The sequence below is a fragment of the Hemiscyllium ocellatum genome, chromosome 13 (genome assembly GCF_020745735.1).
Source record: "Hemiscyllium ocellatum isolate sHemOce1 chromosome 13, sHemOce1.pat.X.cur, whole genome shotgun sequence".
NCBI classification, from domain to species: Eukaryota; Metazoa; Chordata; class Chondrichthyes; order Orectolobiformes; family Hemiscylliidae; genus Hemiscyllium; species Hemiscyllium ocellatum.
The window spans coordinates 79,874,730-79,895,346 of record NC_083413.1 but is presented as its reverse complement, the minus strand read 5'-3'; the positions used below and the strand labels follow the sequence as shown (position 1 = coordinate 79,895,346).

Here is a 20,617-nt window from a genome sequence, read left to right as displayed (position 1 = left end):
ATGCAAATTTGATAGCACTGCATAAACATTTTGAGCAGCTTGTACCTCTTCCTCATGTTGGCCTTTTATTTGGAGGATTGCACAACTGTGAATAAAATCAGGCCACCTTGGTTCTTCTGCATTTGCCTGGGCTCCGTTGATGCTTTCTAGTAACACATTGCACCAGAAAATGACGCAGTCATTTTGGCTGTTAAAGTGAGGAAGCCCCTGGACCCAACCCAACTGGTTGACCCGCTCCTCAGTGGCTGAGGGAAGGAAGTTACCATGTGGTGGGATGTGAACTGTGATCTATGTGCAGTTTCACAGGAACAATGTTCTTAAAAATTTATAACAGGGAGATGATGCATATTAGCATTTTTTACTCTGAAAATGTTTGAGCTGTAATGTCAGGGCTAAGCAGACCAGTTAAGGAGATGTTAAGCTTCTAGTTTTGAGGGGGAGGCGGGAGTACTGATTGTTCCCATCAATGGATGTTTTTAGTAGAGCCTGAAAGTGGCTCTTCAACCAGCTTCAGTGCAAGATGGTGTGCGTGACAGTTCAGAACAACATACGTTTTCTTAAAATTTATTCATGAGACATAGTTATTGCTGGTTGGTCAGCATTTATTGCCCATTCCCAATTGCCCTTGAGAAGGTGATCAGCCAATAAATGTAAAGTGATCCCTGGTGCAGAGGGAGGTTTTGTCAGCAGCCTTGGTCATTTCTGAACTGAGCCAAATAGCCGCTGCTCTAACACTAATTCACTCATGGGACACGGGTGTTGCTAGTCATCCAGCATTTATTGCCTGTCCCTAGCTGTCCTTGAGAAGGTGGTGATGAGCTGTCATCTTATCCACTATAGTCCATGTGTTTATAAGTTGACACACAATGCTATTAGGGAATTCCAGGATTTTGATCCAGTGACCGTGAAGGAACAGTGATACATTTCCAAGTCAGGACGGTGAGTGGCTTGGAGGGAAATTGCAGATGGTATTGTTCCCATATAGCTGCTGTCTTTGCCCTTCTAGATGGAAGTGGTCATGGGTTTGGAAGGTGCTATCTAAGGATTTTTGAATTCCTGCAGCGCATCTTGTAGATAATAGTTGCAGTGGTGTTGAAGAGAGTGGATGCTTGTGGGTGTAGTGCTATTCAAGTGGGCTGCTTTGTCTTGGATAGTGTTGTTGCGGCTGCAGCCATCCAGGCAAGTGGGGAGTATTCCAACACTCACCTGACTTTTGTTCAGTTGAATTCCTGGTCAGTGGTAATCCCAAGGGTGTGGATAGTGGGTGATTCAGTCATGGTAGCACCTTTTGAATGTCAGGAGGTGGTGGTTAAGATTTGTCTGTTAATGCAGATGGTCATTACGTGGCATTTGTGAGGTGTACATGTTACTTGCCACATTTCAGCCCAAGCCTGGATGTTGTCCAGAGATGCTTGTATTTGAAATGGCACTGAATACATCCCAATTCTGACCCTGATGGAGGCATGGTGAAGCAGCTGAAGATGGTTGGGTTTAGGACATTACCCTGAGGAACTCCTGCAGAGAAATCTGAGAGCTGAAGTGACTGACCTTCAGCAACCACAACCACCTTCCTATGTGTCATGTATGACTGCAATCAGCAGAGAGTTTGCCCCAATACCCATTGAATCCAGTTTTGCTAGGGCTCTTTGATGCCACATGTGGTTGAGTACAACCATGATGTGGCTGTCACCTCACCTCTAGAATTCAGCTTTTCTATCCGTGTTTGAGCCAAGGCTGGAATGAGGTCAGGAGCTGAATGACCCTGGCGGAACCCAAACTGGGCATCGCTGAGCAGGTGCTCCTTGGTTGCACTATTTTTACACATTCCATCAGTTTACTAATGATCGGGAACTGACTGGGGTGATAATTGGTTGGATTCGATTTATCTTGCTTTTTTGTGGACGTACCTGGACAATTTCAGATGCTGGTGTTGAAACTGTACTGAAAGAGCTTGGCTGGGGGAGCAGCAAGTTCTGGACCATATGTCTGCTGTACTATTGCCAGAATGTTGTCTGGGCCCATAGCTTTTGGAATATGTAGTGCCTCCCAATTTTTCTTGATAATGCATGGAGTGTTTCGAGATGGCTGAAGACTGGTACTTATGATGTTCGAGACACTGGAGGAGCCCGAGATGGCTCATCCACTCAGCCCTGCTGACCGGAGGTGACTGCAGATGTTTCAGCCTTATCTTTTTGCACTGAATGCGCTGGACCCTCCCATCATTGAGGCTGGGGATATTTGTGGAGCTGCCTCCTTCAGTGAGTAGTTTAATGCTCCTCCACCATTCACAGCTGGATGGGACAGTACTGCAGAGCTTCAATCTGATCTGCTGCTTGTGGGATCACCTAGCTCTGTCACTTGCTGCTTATACTGTTTGGCGCACAATGTTTGGAGCTATGCTGCACAGGTATTAGGGAGAGTGAAGAGGTGAACCTGCTTAAACAGATTATTTGTCTGTTACTGCGACTAATGTGTCCCTTTTAAGTTATGCAGGACTAAATATTACTCTATGCTGGATCCGCTGATGGCTGCTGCTTGGCGATGTGTTTACAATTAAACTTGTCACTCATCACAGTGTAAACTGTCACTTTATAGAAACAAGGTGACAATCCTTGAGAACCGTTACAATTGTGACTTATCCTTCACAGCTTGCCTCTGCTTTCCACAGAGCCTGCTTATGTCAGCTAAGCCTGAATAAATTACTGTTGTCATTTTATGGATTGAATTAAATAAAAGGTGGCATTTTCAGCTGCTGCCCTGCAGAGGCGTTATCTGCAAATCTATATAATGCTATATAATTCAGTGTAATTGCGGGTTACATTTGTGATTCCCTCCGTGTGGATTGGATGACTACTTGGCTGAATGGCTCCCTCTGCTGCGATGCATTCCTCTTATTTTAACTCCACCTCTCTTGGGCATGATGGATATTATTGACTTCAGTAGCCTCATTGCTGGGCTTTTCCCCCCTAGTTCTGTGGACTGAGATGCTTTTCATGAATGCATGATACATTTGTTGGGATGTCTGGTTGGAATGAACACTTTGTTTAGTATTCATTACCCAGCTCTAGATGGATGGTAATGGTCGCTTGAGTGGGGAATTGGTTAGTATTTGGTTTTGTTTGATGAAGAGGAGCTAGACCACAAGAAATAGGAACAGCAGTATGCAGTTTGGCCTCACAAGTCTTTTCCTTCATTCAGGAGGATCAGGACTGATTTGACCTTCCTTCCATTCACTCAACCCCTGATTTTCCCCTACTGATCAAGAATCAATCCTTTTCAGACTTTAAGAATACACTTAAATATGCTCTGTCCCCACAGCTCTGTGGTATGGTGTTCCAAAGACATTCAACCCTTTTAAGAAGAAATTCTTCTTTCACTCAGAATAAAGGAGTACCAGTTTAAGACTAAGACAGTACCTGCTGGTCCTAGACTCTCCCATAAGGGCAGCATCCTTTTAGTATTTACCTTATAGGCTGCCTAAGGGGCTTGATATGTCTCCGTAAGATCACCTCTCATTCTTCTATATTCCAATGAGTACAATTCCAACCTTTTTCAACCATTTACTCATAGGCAATCCCTCCATAGTGGGGATTGTCAAGTGAACATGTTTTGAACGGCCTCTGACGAGATGATAACTTTCCTTAAATAAGGGGACCAAAACCGCTCTTAGTATTCCAGATGTGTCTTACCAGTACCTTGTGCGATTGCACTACGGCTTCTCTACTCTTGTACTCCAACCCTATTGAAATAAGGGCCATTATTCCATTAGCCTTCCTGATTACCCGCTGCTCCTGTGTGCGAGCTTTGTTTTGTGCACAATTCCCCCCAAGTCTCTACATGTTGCAGATTTTCTCCATTTAAATAATATTTTCTTTTTGTTCTCCCTTGAAAACTGAACATATTCGCATTTTCTTACATTATACTGTTTGCTAGCTCTTTGCCCACTTTCTCATCTATCCATATCTCTCTCTCTAAACTGTTTGTAACCCCTTTACAACTTGCCTTATTGTCTGCAAATTTTGGCTACAGTACGTTTGCTCCCTTCCTCTAAGTCACTGATATACATTATAAATAGTTCTGGTCCTCACACTGATCCCCATTAGTTACAGGTCCCCACTCTGTTTCTTGTTCATTAGCCAATTCTCCATCCATGCCAATATGCTCCTTCCAGCATCATGGGCTCTTAACTTATGACTTAATCTTTTGTGTGGTAGCTTATCGAATGCCTTTTGGAAGGCTAAATATAATGCATCTATTGTTTCCCTCTATTCACTCAGGTTGAGACTTCCTTAAAAGCTCTAATAAATTAGTGAGATACAGTTTCATAAAAGGGAAATCATGTGGACTCTCCTTGATTAGATCTTGATTTTCCAAATTACTATTATTACTTGCTCAATAGTTAGTTAGTTCCAACATTTTCCAACAATAGATGTTTGGGTAATCAGCCTTCAGTTATCTACCTTTTGCCTCCCTCCTTTTGGATAGGCATGTCACATTAGCAGTTTTGCAATCCTCTGGTACTTCTCCAGAATCCAAGGATTTTTGGAAAGCTGCAACCAATACATCCACTATCTCTATAGCTGCTGCTTTTTACATCCTCTGCAAACCTATCTGGGCCAAGGGACCTATCTTCCTTTGGCCTGTTTAGTTTCTCTAATACTACTTCTCGAGTTATGGTGATGGTACTTGATTCCTTCCCCACCCCATAATCTTTCATTATTAATGGGATGTTTGAAGTATCCTCCACTTTAAGGACTGATGCAAAATATCAGTTCTCTGGCATTTCCTTGTCCCCCAAAACATCTCCTCAGATTCATTTTTAAGGGGCCTCTGTTCATTTTAACCAATGTTTTCCCTTTCTTATGTTTAACAAAGCTCTTATTGTCAGTTTTTATGTTCCTTGCTCGTTTACCTTTGTAGTTTTTCTCTTCAGTCTTCCTTTTGGATTCCGAATTTATCCCAGTCTTTGGGGCTACTGTACAAAATGATTTTCCTAGCTATGAAATGGCTTGTTTTCGTAAGTTGAAAATCCCTTGTTTACTTTGGACAGTATCAGAACCAGTGCAGAATCAGGCCATTTGGCGCAGCCATAATGGTATTTGGGATCCATTCAAGCTGTCTTCCAACCTGTCCTCATTTGAACCCACCACCATAACCCTTGATTCATGTTTCCCTTGCACTTGTTCCTCTTGAATGCATTTTTACTACTCGCTTAAATCACTCCTTTCCACATTCTGCCATTCATTGGCATTTTAAAAAAACTTCTTCGGTTACCCCCATTTAATTTCTTGTTGGTGATCTAATTGACAGTGTGTAGATAATCCTTCCCACAAGAGGACACATTGTCACTGCAACCATTCTATAAAACTCTTTTGTAACTTTAACAACCTTTTTTATTGGGTCACCCCTTGATCGTTTTTAAAATGAGGGGTGTTGATGGTAGTTGTCTTTACCCTGGGGTAGGGGACAATTTTTAAGGTGAGGAGAGAGATTCAAAAAAGACATGAAGGGAAAATTTTCTTTGGTTTTACTGACAACTCAATGGATTACTTTATGCAACTGTTGTCTCTTTACCTATGGAAGGATAAACATGCCTTCGAATGAGGGGAAGCACTCGAATGAGGGAATTGTCCTATGAGGAAAGACTTGAGTAGAATGGACCTTTATCTCTCGGAGTTCTGAGGAAAGCTTTATTATTTGTTTTGAGAGAGATTGGTATCTCTGGTTATTGCCCATTGCTGGAGAAGGTGGTAGTGAGTTGACTTGAATTGCTGCCACTCTTGGTATTGGCTGATATTAGGAAGGGAATTCCAGGATTTTGACTCAGCGACACTGGAGGAATGGTGATACATTTTCAAGTCAGGATGGAGTGTGGCTTGGTAGGAACTTGGTAGATGGTGTGCTGCTGTCCTTCTAGTTGCAGGCAATATAGATTTGAAAAGTGCTCTCTCAGGAACCTTGATGAGTTACTGCAGTGCTCATTGTAAATGTTGTTCATTACTGCCACTGCAACAATAGAGGAGACAGTGGATAGGGTCCTATTTAAACAAGCTGCTTTGTACTGGATGGCATTGAACTTCTGAAGTTGTTAGAGCAGACCTCATCTATATTCCATCACATTTTCGACCTGAAGTGACCTTAATGAAATAAACGTGAATGCTGGACAAGGATAGGTGCATATAAGATTCTTTGGGGACTTGACAAAGCAGAGGCAGAAAGATTCTTTCTCCCTTCTGGGAGAGTCTAGGACCAGAAGGTATACGCTTAGAATCAGAGTTGCACATTTTAAGACAAGATGAGGAATTTCTTCTCTGAGGATAGTGAATGTATGGAATTATTTACTGCAGAGTGTTGCCAAGGCTAGCTCATTAACAAACTATATTCGAGGCTGAAACAAGCATATTTTTAATCAATAATGAAATATTACAGGGTAAATGTAGAAAAGTGCAGTAGAGGATAATCAGTTCAGTCATAAATTGAGACTATTATTTTTTCTCATTTTGGTTTGGAATTCTTAGTTACAGCTGAGAATTAAACTTTGAACAGCAGCTTGTTTTTCTTTATAAAAAGGAGAGCACAAAAGACTGATGTTTGCTGTTGGGAATTGACCTGGAAAGATGATACAGGTTAATTCCTATTCTTAGAACAGTGTAGACGCTTTCACACTGCGATGTTATGCTCAGGGACTGTCAGCTGATTGACTGACTATTTCAAAATCCATTCAAGGGGGGGGGGGCTGGTTCTAGTCAGCCTAACGCAGGATGTTGACAAAGTACAAGGTGCTGGTTGAGTTTTGGACAGGAGGCAGTTTTGCTTTGGAAGCTGCCGGACTGAAGCTGTTTTAGGTTTTGCTCTGTACGGTTATAAACATGTTGAAAGCTCTGAGAAAAGAATCCCAATCGTAAAAAATAACTGAAAGGTTTTCACCGATCTATGGAAGCTGGTTGCATTGACTGACTTCAAAGTCAAGCAAGATATAGAATGCTTTGTGCCTGTAATACAACCTTTTTTTAATCCAAGATGTCATGCAAGTCTGGTATTTGCCATTGAAACATTTATCTAGCTGCCTAATTAAATTCTTTTTTCAAATTTTAATGACAGCTATCTATTTGTGAGTAGGGTTATTGTTCAAAGGAGATTGACCTGCAGTTTATCTCTGATCTAAGCCCAATCTAATTAATATCGATGTTCTGCCAATGTTTAAATTCTTAAACAAAAATGATCAATTTACAATTCATTTGATGTCCAGGATTTGTTACTTGCACAGTCTGGTTTGGAACAGTTGAGCAATTTTGAGGATTGTTGTTTTAACTTCATTGTTAAATTCAGTGATCATGAAGCTGATTTGGTTTGGTTTGCCTTGGCTTGCTAACCCTATGATGGAACACGTGGTTTTGTTGAATGGTGGAGCAAGCTCAATGGACTGAATGGACTATTTCTGCTCTGACGATTGAGTCTGTTTCTTTGGAGACTGTGGGACTAGGGGTCAGCAATTTAGGGCTGAAATTACTCTATCCAGAGGATCGTGAATCTTTTGAAATGCTATACCTGAGAGTTGTGAATGTTTGTATTGTTGGGTGTATTCAAGACTGAAATAGATTTTGGGTGAAGTGGGATTAGAGTTCTGTCATGATATTGAATACCTCTTGTGGCCTACTTACGCTCGGATTTCTGAAGTTGAACAAGCTTCTGAGTTACATCAGTTCCAGATACTTATCTGGCTGTGACCTTATTTCCTTTCTATCTCGTACCTTTCTGATAAATTTTAAAGGAGCCGGTTGAGTCTTGAAATTTACAATTAAAGGATGTGGTATCAGTTCTGTGAATGCAGTTTGATGTAAAATTTGTCACCAGATGATGCAGTAAGTGCCAAGATACTAAAGAAAATAAAAGGACAAGCTGGCTTCTGGCAGAGTTTGAGTTTCAGGGTTTAGTTTCAGATTAAGTAAAGATTCATCTAAAAAACGATTATGCTCAACATACGTTAAAAATCTTTGTCTATATGCTTATCTGCTCCTTTCATATTGCAGTGGAAATACTCCAGCAGTACTGAGGGATGTCCCGACTTCCAAATGAGGCCTAATTTGCCCAGAGGATTGGTTGTGAAAGAACTATTTGGCACAATCTCAATGAAAATTGGGGAAATCTTCTCGATCAGTATTTAGCTCTTAATACACATCTCTAAAAGCCAATTTTTATTTAGTCATTATCTTGTTATTATTTGTGGGAGCTTGCTGTGTGCAAATTGACTGTCATGCTTCCTTTTAAAGACACACAATTATATTCAAAAATGCTTAATTGGCTTTTAAAGTGCTTTGGGATTCCCCAGAGTTGTGAAAGCTGCTATAGAAGTGCAGATTAGATTAGATTAGATTAATCTTCTCTTTTGATAAGTTCCTGTGCCTACATTTATAGTTATGGTCCAACAGGTTTATTTGGAAGCACTAGCTTCCGGAGCACTGCTCCCAGTCCAACACCAGCACGTCCATATTATGCATTTATATTGTAACTGTCTGTTTAATGTGCGACAAAGACATAAGCAATTTCTGACTCTGTTTCTCGTTCAACTGTAGTTTGTTTACTTTGGAAATAGTTGTGCACTGATCTAGTGTGAGATATTTGATAGCTTATTGTTTCTGTGCCAAAACCTATTGCCCCTTATTGGGTTGGACACAACTGTTCTAACCACTCTTGTAATGATGCTCAATTCATGGAACAAGGAGCAATGGAGAAACTTGGGCAGGGTTGAGGAGTCAGTGGTGGTGGCTACAAGGTGGGACAACATATTGATCATTGTGTTCTGTTTATAGCCAATGCATGTATATTCTTGGTGTAGCACGGATTAAATGCTCATTGCGTATGGCACTGGTTTGGATGAATTGAATACAACCTGTAGCCCAGTCATGTTTCTCCAATTAGATTGAGGACATACTCCAATTAAAGGTGGAGCCAATTTATGTTGCTTATGTGAAGTGGCATTCTGAGTGAAATTGAAATTCCCTGAAGGAGAGATTTTCACTCTGCATCATCTTAACATGTAGCCCTAAGCTGACACTATAATAAATCCTGAGGTCTGTGCAAAGTCTACCACTGTCACTAAATGTATAGTGAAAACCCATCCTAAGCCATCCTTGTCTGAAGCATGAAATGGGTTTTTTTCCAGCTGCTTAATAGTGTATAATATTTTTCAGATAGCAACCATAGTCACTAATATATGAAGGTAGTGAGGTGAAGGCCCTTTATTTTTGAGTGATTTCCACTGTTCCCGGATTGAAAGCCTCCCTACTGGAAGAAAATTTCAAAGAATAGATGATTTGTACACAACCTGCTGTCTTTGAATCATAGAGGTTGGGGAGACAGCTTTGTGGAACATTCTTCATTGTTAGTTTGGTTTTGTCTCAGCAGAGAATGAGACACCATGTTTTGTTAGTTGTTACTTAGATAGCATGTAACCCCTCTGAAGAAGCTGTTAAGAACATAGGAAGTGTCATCTTTGAAGTTGATTCATTAAAAGTTAGAGCAAATGTTCAAGTTTCTTGAGAAACCTCAGTCTAGGTGTTTGTGATGGGAAGTTTTGAGGTAAGAAAATTGTCCCATTTTAAGTTTTTAACAGTCTAGCCAAATATATCCCGCATGACAAAAATGAAACATTTTGAGTTTTTAAAAATGGTTATTATTGCCTGCAGGTCTGTTACAACCTTTGTTGACTGTTTCAAGAATAATAGTCTTGTGTTTCAAAAATGTTAAAGTGTATGTGTCTTGTTTCCTGTCGAATAAAATAGTGCTATAATTGAAAAGTGGGTTTGATATTCGGTTTTGAATGCAGAGTTACTCTGTCAGAAGCATCTTTGATCGCTGTCTGGAATATAGAATGCTAGTCATGTCAGTTCAGAAACCAGATGACAAATATATTTAATAATGAAGTGTATCTTAATTACTGATGAAGAAAAAGTTGTCACATTAAGGATGTGACATTTCTAGTAAGCCAGAATACCACATGTTCTTTTTTGATTGGGGACCTACTACAGTTTTCTAGATGTTGAGCAGCTCAGACTGCTCTGATTTGTATCATCTACTTAAAGTGATCATCGGCATTGACATCAAGTAATAGGTCTACCAAACAAAATCAGCTTCTCAACAAACTTGAATTCTAGATCTTAATAAATGTCCTCACAATGTTTCTCTCACTTTGTGCTGAGAATGGAGATTTGCTCCATTTCTTAATTATAGAGTCATAGAGATGTACAGCACGGAAACAGACCCTTCGGTCCAACCTGTCCATGCCGATCAGATATCCCAACCCAATCAGGTCTCTTAGGTCTCTTTTATATCTTTCCCCTCTCACCCTAAACCTATGCCCTCTAGTTTTGGACTCCCTGACACTAGGGAAAAGACTTTGCCTATTTACCCTATCCATGCCCCTCATAAATTTGTAAACCTCTATAAGGTCACCCCTCAGCCTCTGACGCTCCAAGGAAAACAGCCCCAGTCTGTTCAGCCTCTCCCTATAGCTCGAATCCTCCAACCCTGCCAACATCCTTGTAAATCTTTTCTGAACCCTTTCAAGTTCCACAACATCTTTCCAATAGGAAGGAGACCAGAATTGCATGCAATATTCCAACAGTGGCCTAACCAATGTCCTGTACAGCGCAACATGACCTCAACTCCTGTACTCAATACTCTGACCAATTAAGGAAAGCAATTCTGCCAAAGATAGCCTGATTAGAACATTATGTTGACGTTTTTGAGAGAAGTGTGATGTTTAATACTCTGTTCCTAACCAGTGCCACTTAACTAAATAGTTTGAGTGCATAGGCCAAGGAAGCAGCTGTTTCGCTGATCAGTCCTCAGATTTCCAATGTTATGACTACCTGGAAACAGTGCATTGCTAATTGTGTCCCATTGTTCCATATGTTGTCACAAATGAGACCACTATACTTTTGACTTATTTGAGACAAAAGCGATTCATGCCCAGGTTCATTAGTAACAAAATAAAACTTAATGTAACACTAAATAACAACAAGCAAAGAAAAGACGACTTCTAAGCTCTTACTATGCATCTTAAACAGAACCTCGTCAAAACCTCTCGAGTGCACTCAACCATAATTAAGACAGACAAGATAAACAATTTAACACCCATACAAAGGGTGGAAAAGCAATATGGACATGACAAAACAAATTCTGAGAATTATCAGTCCATACTTGAAGGGTGTGTTAAATTGTCTGTTTGCAATTTTTAGTACTGATGATGCATTTGGATGGCATGGTGGCTCAGTGGTTAGCACTGCTGCCTCATAGCACCAGGGACCTGGTTCAATTCCAGCCTCAGGCGACTGTCTGTGTGGAGTTTGCACACACTCCCCATGTCTGCGTGGTTTCCTTCCAGGTGCTCTGGTTTCCTCCTGCGATCCATAGATGTGCAGGTTAGCTGAACTGGCCATGCTAAATTACCTATAGTGTTCAGAGATGTGTAGGTTAGGTGCATTAGTCATGGGAAATGTTCGGTAATGTGTCTGGGTGGGATACTGTTCAGAGGGGCGGTGTGGACCTTTTGGGCCGAAGGGCCTGTTTCTACACGGAAGGGATTCTAATTCTAATTCAATATTTTCAGTGTAATGGTTGACCCAATCAACCACTGAATCAAAATCTTTTAGAATTCCTTCAAAGTATATTTTCTCCTCTCTGTGTGGGCAAAAAAACAGAGTGGATGAGATGTCTGTAAGATTTCAGTTTTTCTCTGTGCTGTGCTGGCACTTTTCACTTAAGCTATAGAGTGTTAAAACTACCATGAGGCTATTGTCTTTCCAGTGATAGAAACACTGGCTGACTCCTTTTTTTTCAGTTTGAATTTCCTACACACAACCCCCCCACCCAAGGCATCATTTTATCACACAGCTCAAAAAAATGCAGCATTTGATTATTAAATTGCAAAATTTCCCTGGTATTTGTTATAGCAGCCCAAATTCCATTTAAGTTTACAATTCCCATAAAAAGAAAATAACACCACCCCTTCAGTCAGTGGCATTTCCAGGTTTGGATGAAATTGTTAACTTTGTTGTGCTGGAACACAGATTGCATTGATGTACTTTATAAACTGAAATTGGAATAGCAAATCTGAATGAGCATCAAACTCCCTTTGTGTAACAAAAAACATGGATGCTACTTCTGTGTAATACTCTCGTGCACCACGTGGTCAGATCAGACAACTCAATGGCAAAAAAGGGGTCTGGGGCTGACCTTGAGATTACCCAGATCCATGCATAGCAAATCAGCAGATAACCAGAAATAAGTGTGGTCATTGTACTCTAAAAGAATTACTACTTGTGCATATTGAGGTGCATGTATTTCTTTCCTTTTTTTAAAGCCTATCTCTGACTGAAGGTTTTGGACACTTGCCCTAATAGCTCCTTACGTAATTTGTTGGCAAAGCTCCGATGAAGTCTTTGAAAATATTTTACTGAATAGAAGGTGCTAGCACAACACGGGTGTAATGGTGTCACGAAGCTGCAAGTATTTGCTTAGTGTTCTCTTGGTCAATAGATCCTGACTGTGAACAGTGTGGTTCAATGGGTCCTCTCATTTATGTTTGTTTTACTGATGACTAATCTTGTCACATTAAAAGTTGGAACACTGATAGGGTTCAGTGTCATCTTGACCTTTCTCCCCATCAACAAATGCAATTTGTTTGACTCGTGTTGCAGAACATCTTTTTTTAAACTGATTCTGGGCAGATGCCAGTGGGTTAGCTGTGTTGACACAGTGTGGTGCTATTGGATATGACCAGATGGTTACAGAATCAAGTTATGACATTCTGCTTTTAAGAATTGGAGAAATTGGGGCATTTTTTCTTTTGGAGAACAGGGATTTGAGAGTAGATTTCACAATTTTGAATACTTTGATGCAAAGTCTGGGCAGTGCAGATTGAGCGGGGCAGTGGTGGGAGAGAGAAGCTGATCTCATTAGTGACCGTTTTGAACACATTAGGCTCAGATTTAAGGTAACGTGTAAAAGAAGCAATGGTAACACGAGAGAACTTTTTCCAAGTGAGAGCGGTTACGATCAGGAACGCAATACCCAAGTGTTTAGTCTAGACATTCAAGAAGGGGTTCGATTAAAATCAGAAAAAAGTGAATTTGCAAGTTACAGGTAGAAGGCAAGGCAACGACGTTGGGTATATTGCTTCTCAGAAGCAACAGTGCAGACAGTGGGCTGAATGGTCTCTTCTGTGTTGTAGCCATTCTGTGGTTCTGTACTTGTGATCTCTGACTGTGATTCAGATCTTTTATTGATACCAACGGAATGTGAAATTCTGTTTTTATGACATGGGACTTTTTGGTGGTAAAATTTTGTGTTTATTGTCAATATTTCTGGAGAGGTAAATTGGCCAACTTGACCTGGAAGACAAGGTAGCACCATGGTACTGTCACTGTAATCTACAATCCCAAGCTATTGCTGAGGGGACAATGGCTCAAATCTCAGTATGGTAACTGGTTGAATTTGTATTCAATTCAGGTCTTTTTTAAACAAAATCTGTAATCTGAAGTTAGTTTAAGTAATGGTAACCATGGCTATTGTGGAATATCATAACACATCTGGATCATTATCCTGTTTCTGCCTTGCCTATTTCATCTCGTCTACATGTGACTCTTGACTCCAAACTGTCCTCAGAAATTATTTCAAAGGCATTTGAGGTTGGACATGAAAATGCTGGTCTCACAAGTGATGCTTGTTCCCATGAAAGAATTTAGAAAATAAAATTGTACTTTGGAACTCTGAGCTCTCAGTTTAGTGAATCATGAATGTTTTTGACTGATAGGTTGCCGGGTGCATGTAGCATCTTCCCCTCCAGTATATGCCAATTGGCTAATCACACCATTAAACCTTGAACCTTGCAATTCTTCCTGTAAGGGAAGTTGTCTTGGCTGCAGACGTAAGAGTGACTGTGTGCCAGTTTGTGCTTTCTCCATACACTGATATATAATCAGTGTTTGTCAAACGTTGACATGCTATGAAGTCGTGCTATGAAGAATAGAAATGGGATTTCACCCCAGAATTTCAGTGGAAGAATTACACACTGGAACAGATGAGGGCTTTTCTTTACTTTTCTGACTGACCAGCTTTTGCAAAATTCGCTAACTTTTGAATGATGTTTCTTTAAGAATTTAACACCCTCAAAACAGATGGCTGATTGTGCAGCAACAATGAACTATAACACAATGTAGTATTGTGATAGCTGGAATATAAATTAATTCCTGGATGTTGGAGTTTACTGTCACTAGAGAGCCGTAGAGCAGCTTTGTAGTAATATAGTAGGCTTTGTAGTAATGTAGGCTTTGTTGGCTAGGCCAACTTGATCACCCATCCCTAATTGCCCTGGACAACGTTAGGGATGGGCAATAAAGACAAGCATTACTGGTGACATGCAAAGAAAACACTTCATTTGCAGATCACTGTGGCATGATTTCTATAATAGGTTTCCTTTTGATAAAAAGTTCTGCAGCATTGGTATTGGGTCACTACACTGAGTCAGCAATGCTTTTTTCCAACATATGTTGAGTTGCCTTTTCAATGCTAACTATTGCTTCCTTTGTCTAGGGTTGTTTTAACCTGGAATAATGTCCAATAACGGAGAGTTGGAGGACAAACCACCGGCACCCCCTGTACGTGTGAGTAGCACTAGTTTCCCAATGGGTAGCAAGGACACGCTGTTGACTAACCACAATGCCAAGCCACTGCCATCTGTACCTGAAGAGAAACAGAAGCGGACAAAACTCAAGTCTATTTTCTCAAACACTGGAGAAAAAGGTAAAGTAAAGGATCCAACAAAGGAGTAATGGATGGATTTGTGATCAGATGTATTCTGGGGTGGTGTGGCATGTGTGAAAGTGATGAAAGAATATGTGAAACTGTCATAAAGCAAGGCAGATGAGGAAATTGTGCAAGAAATGATGATGTGTTTGGACATGTCACGGTTATAATGCATGTGATACAGCGATGGGGCTAGTGCGTATTACATTTACTATGCCAGAGATGGATAAGGACTGGTGCAGTCAATACACAACTCACTGTCTTCAAAGCTTTTCCTTCAGAAGCATGTTTTTAATGTTTGCTTCCCCTATTTTCCAACGAAGCTGATAGCTGTTGGACTTCCCCTGGAAATCTGGGCAGAGTTCAATTTATTTTCTTGTGCTACTGTCTGATTGAAGGTTGTGGTGTGATTCTCAGAACAGATAAAGCCTATCTATTTGGGGATTAAACATTTGAAGCTGGCATCATCGGATTAAATCTAACAATAAGAGATGCACTTGTGTCCAGTAAACAGCTGGCTGACTGGCTTCAGACTTCACATCACCAGAAGTGCAAACAAGCTGGCAAATGGTCCAACTATAGACTGGACAGCCATAGTGTTAAGGGTTTAGAGAGAGAGGAATTGAAGTGTGTTCTAGAAAATTTTCTGATACAGTATGTGAATGTACTGACAAAAGGTGCAAAACTTGACTTACTCTTAGTCACTTGCTCTGCCTTATTCCAGAGGTGTCAGTGGGGGATTAATTTGGGACCAATGACCATAATTCTAATTGTTTTAAAATAGTGATGTAAAAAGATAGACAGGATCTGAAAGGTGAAGTTCTAAATTGGAGGAAGGCCAACTTTGACGGTTTTAGGCAAGAACGCTCAAAAATTGATTGGGAAGAGAGGTTTGCAGGTAAAGGGTGACTTCAAAACTGAGATAACCAAAGTCTAGAGACAGTATAGGATCAAAGAAAATTTACAGCCCAGGAACAGGCCCTTCGGCCTTCAAAGCCTGTGCCGATCCAAATCCACTGTCTAAATCTATTACCAAATTCCTAAGGAGCTGTATCCCTCTGCTTCCCACCAACTCATGCATCTGTCCACACACACCTTTAATGAATCTACCGTGCCTGCCTCCACTACCTTTGCTGACAATTCCAGGCATCTGCCACCCTCTGTGGAAAGTATTTGCTGTGGGTAACCCCCTTAAACCTTTCTCCTCTCACTTCGAACGTGTGACCTTTCGTTATTGAATCCCTCACCCTGGGAAAAAGCTTATCTCTGTTCACCTGTCTATACCCTTCATGATTTTGTAGACCTCAATCAGGTCCCCCTTCAATCTCCTTTTTTCTAATGAAAACAATCTAACCTCCTCAACTTCTCTTCCTAGCTAGCACCTTCCACAGCAGGCAACATCCTCATAAACCTTCTCTGCACCCTCTCCAAAGCATCCACATCCTTTTAGTAATGTGGCAACCAGAACTGTAGACAGTATTTGAAATGTGGCCGAACTAAAGTCTTGTACAATTTTAACACGACTTGCCAGCTCTTGTGTTCAATACTCCATCTGATGAAGGCAAGCATACCATATGCCTTCTTGACCACTCTATCCACCTTCAGGGAACAATAGACCTGAACTCCCAGATCTCTCTGCTCATCAAAATTTCCCAAGGCTCTTCTGTTTACAGTGTAGTTCGCTCCAGAATTAGACTTGCCAAAATGCATCACCTCGCATTTGCCTGGATTGAGTTCCATCTGCCACTTCTCCACCCAATTCTCCAGTCTATCTATATTCTCCTGTATTCTTTGGCAGTTCCCTATGGTTTCTGCTACTCTACCCATCTTCATGTCATCTGCAAACTTACTGATGAGGCCAACAATGCCCTCCTCCAGGTCTTTATGTATATCATAAACAACAGTGACCCAAGCACTGATACCTCTGGAACACCACTGGTCACCTTTTCTCCAGTTTGAGAAACTCCCTTCAACTACTACTGTCTCCTGTTGCTCAACCAGTTCTTTATCCACCCAGCTAGAACACCCTGCACACCATGTGACTTCACTTTCTCCATTAAGTTACCATGGGGAACCTTATCAAACGCCTTACTAAAGTCCACGTATATGACATCTACAGCCCTCCTTCATCTATCAACTTGGTCACTTCCTCAAAGAACTCTATAAAGTTGGTAAGGCATGATCTCCCCCCGCACAAAATCATGTTGCCTATCACTGATAAGTCTATTCTCTTCCAAGCATAATTAGATTCTATCCCTCAGTACCTTATCCAGCGACTTTCCCACCACTGACATCAGGCTCACTGATTTGTACTTACCTGGAATATTCCTATTACCCTTGTAAAGGGGGACAACATGAGCAATCCCCCAATCCTCTGGCACTTCACCTGTGTTTAAGGATGCTACAAAGATATCTGTCAGGGCCCCAACTATTTCCTTTCTCACCTCCCTCAGCAACCTGGGATGGATCCCATCTGGTCCTGGAGATTTGTCCACCTTAACATCCTTTAGCCAATCCAACACACCTTCCCTCCTTATGTTAACATGATCCAGAGTAAACAAACTTTTATCTCTAATCTCAACATGCATCATGTCCCTCTCCTCAGTGAACACTGATGCAAAGTAATCACTTGAGAACCTCACCCATTTTCTCAGGTTCAACACACAACCTTTCTTCCTTATCCTTTAGTGGACTTCTTTCTGTAGTTACTCTTTTGCTGCATGTATATGAATAAAAGGCCTTGGGATTCTCTAATTCTGTTCGCTAAACTTATTTCATGACCTGTTTTAGCCTGCTTAATTCCTCGTTTAAGATTGGTCCTACTCTCCCAATATTCTTCCAAGCCCATTATGTTCTTAGCTGTCCTTTTCCTCTTGGCTATTTGAATGATTTCTCCTGTCATCCACGGTTTACGAATCTTGCCTTTCCTATCCCTTGTTTTCAAAGGGACATGCCTATTCTGCACTATCTTTGAAAGCCTCTCAAATGTGGATTCTGTTCCTTTTAGGTGAAACGCAAGGCTTTTAAGTGTACGGAATGCTGGATGTCTAAAGAAATTGAGGTTTTGATTAGGAAAAAGAAGGAAGCAGGTGTCCGGTCTAGACAGCAGAGATCGAGTGAATCCTTAGCAGAGTATAAAGGCAGTAGGAGTATGCTTAAGAGGGAAGTCAGGAGGGTAAAAAGGGGACATGAGATAGCTTTGGCAACTAGAGTTGAGGAGAATCCAAAGGGATTCTATAAATCTATTAAGGACAAAAGGGTAACTAGGGGCCCTCAAAATCAGTAAGACAGCCTGTGTGTGGAACCACAGGAGATGGGGTTGATACCAAACAAGTATTTTGCATCAGTGTTTACTGTGGAGAATGAGATAGAAGATATAGAATGTGGGGAAATAAATAGCGACACCTTGAAAAATGTCCATATTGCAGAGGAGAAAGTGCTGGATGTCTTGAATGGGTAAAGGTGGCTAAATCCCCAGGACGTGATCATGTGTACCCTCGAACTCTGTGGGAAGCTAGAGAAGTGATTGCTGGGTCCCTTACTGAGACAGTTGGATCATCTATAGTCACAGGTGAGGTGCTGGAAGACTGGAGGTTGGTTAACGTGGTGCCACTGTTTAGGAAAAGCCAGGCAACAGTAGACCGGTGAGCCTGATATCGGTGGTATGCAAGTTTATTGGAGGGAATCCTCAGGGACAGGATGTACATGTATTTGGATAGGCAAGGACTGAATAGTGATAGTCAACTTGGCTTTGTGAGTGGGGAATCATATTTCATAAACTTGATTGAGTTTTTTTTTGAAGAAGTAACAAAGATTGATGAGGGCAGAGCAGTGGACATGATCTATACGGACTTCAGGTAAGGCATTTGACAAGGTTCCTCATGATAGACTGGTTAGCAAGGTTAGATCTCCCTGAATACAGGGAGAACTAGCCATTTGGATACAGAACTAGCTAAAAAGGTAGAAATGAGAGGGTGGTGGTGGAAGGTTGCTTTTCAGACTGGAGGCCTGTGACCAGTGGTGTATCACAAGGATCAGTGCTGGGTCCACTTTTTTGTCATTTATATAAATGATTTGGGTGTGAGCATAAGAGGTACAGTTAGTAAGTTTGCACATGGCACAGAATTGGAGGTGTAGTGGACAGTGAAGAAGGTTACCTCAGATTACAAGAGGATCTTATTCAGATGGGTAAATGAGCTGAGAAGTTTAATTTAGATAAATGAGATGTTGCATTTTGGAACAGCAAATCTTAGCAGGACTTATACACTGGTAACGTCCATGGGAGTGTTGCTGAACAAAGGGACCTTGGAGTACAGTTTCATAGTTCCTTGAATGATATCTTCCATATCATTCTCCGCAGTAAACACTGATGCAAAATATTTGTTTGGTATCGACCCCATCTCCTGTGGTTCCACACACAGGCTGCCTTGCTGATCTTTCAGATAGATAGGACAGTGAAGAAGGCATATTCAGTATGCTTTCCTTTCATGGTCAGTGCATTGGGTATATGTATTGGGAGGTCATGTTGCGGCTGTACAGGACATTGATTAAGTCACTTTTTGAATTTCATGTGCAACCCTGATCTTCCCTCATTGGAATGATGTTGTAAAACTTGAAAGGGTTCAGAAAAGATTTACAAGGATGTTGCAGGGGTTGGAGGGTTTGAGCTAAAGGGAGAAGCTGAATAGGCTGAGGCTATTCTCCCTGGAGCATTGGAGGTTGAGGGGTGGATCTTATAGAGGTTTGTAAAATCATGAGGGGCAATGGATAGGATAAATAGACAAAGTCTTTTCCCTGGGATGGGGGAGTCCAGAACTAAAGGCATAGGTTTTAGATGAGAGGGGGAAAAATTTAAAAGGGACCTATGGAGTAACTTTTTCACACACAGGGTAGTACATGTTTGGTATGAGCTGCCGGAGGAAGTGGTGGAGGCTGGTACACTTACTTCATTTTAAAAGGCATCTAGATGGATATGTGATGAGATGGATATGGGCCAAGTACTAGCAAATGGGACTAGATTAATTTAGGATACCTGGCCAGCATGGATAAGCTGGGCAGAAGGTTCTGTTTCTATAACTGTACATCTCTATGACTGTATTCGTACATCTCTATGACTGTATTCGGTGTTCCGGTTTTTCTTGTGATGCTCTTGCGTAAGAGGAGGTAGGAAGTTGAGCTTTCAGCTGTGGTCAGTGGGGGCAGAGTCTCCAGCTACACCACCCAAACAGCCAGCTTTTTAAACAGTTCTGGAATCTGATCCCTTGATTTTGGGACAAAGTACTGTTGGTATTGTTTCTCTCCTTTGTGATTGAGCTCCAATGAACCCTCTGTGAAGGGAGACGTCCCCTTCACCATGGGTGCTTTTTTATGACTGTTTGCATCTCTTGGAGCTTCAGATTGATCCAAGAGTGAAATCTTTCACTGCTCATAGACAAATATCTTCACTGGGTCGACCTCTAACAAGGGCTGTGAAGAACAAGGGGCAGGAATAATTCTCTATATTAAAATCTTAGAGAGTCATACAGCATAGAAACAGGCCCTTTGGCCCGCAAACACCAACCTGCACTAATCTCATTTGCCTGCACTTGTTCCATAGCCAACTCTGCCCTGGCATTTTAAGTGCTCATTCAGGCACTGCTGTAAATGTTGCCTGCCTGAAACACTCCCTCAAGCAGCACATTCCAGATTTCTACCACCCTCAGTGAAAATCTTCTTCCTCTCTAAACCACTTGTTACTCACCTTAAATTTATGCCGTCTGATATTGGACACATCTGCCACAGCGAAAAGGTTCTCGCAATCTACTCTCTG

General features: G+C 41.2%; 1 protein-coding gene across 2 annotated transcripts in view; it reads left to right on the top strand.

Annotated features, from left to right (window-relative positions):
* The window catches only part of LOC132821958 (serine/threonine-protein kinase PAK 2-like), an 80,218-nt gene that overhangs the window by 26,664 nt on the left and 32,937 nt on the right, over positions 1 to 20,617 (top strand). For both annotated transcript variants that reach the window (XM_060834980.1, XM_060834981.1), the window contains exon 2: positions 14,596 to 14,805. In XM_060834980.1, the coding sequence (XP_060690963.1) occupies positions 14,616 to 14,805 (190 nt within the window). In that variant the 5' untranslated portion in view covers positions 14,596 to 14,615. The remainder of the gene's footprint in view (positions 1 to 14,595; positions 14,806 to 20,617) is intronic.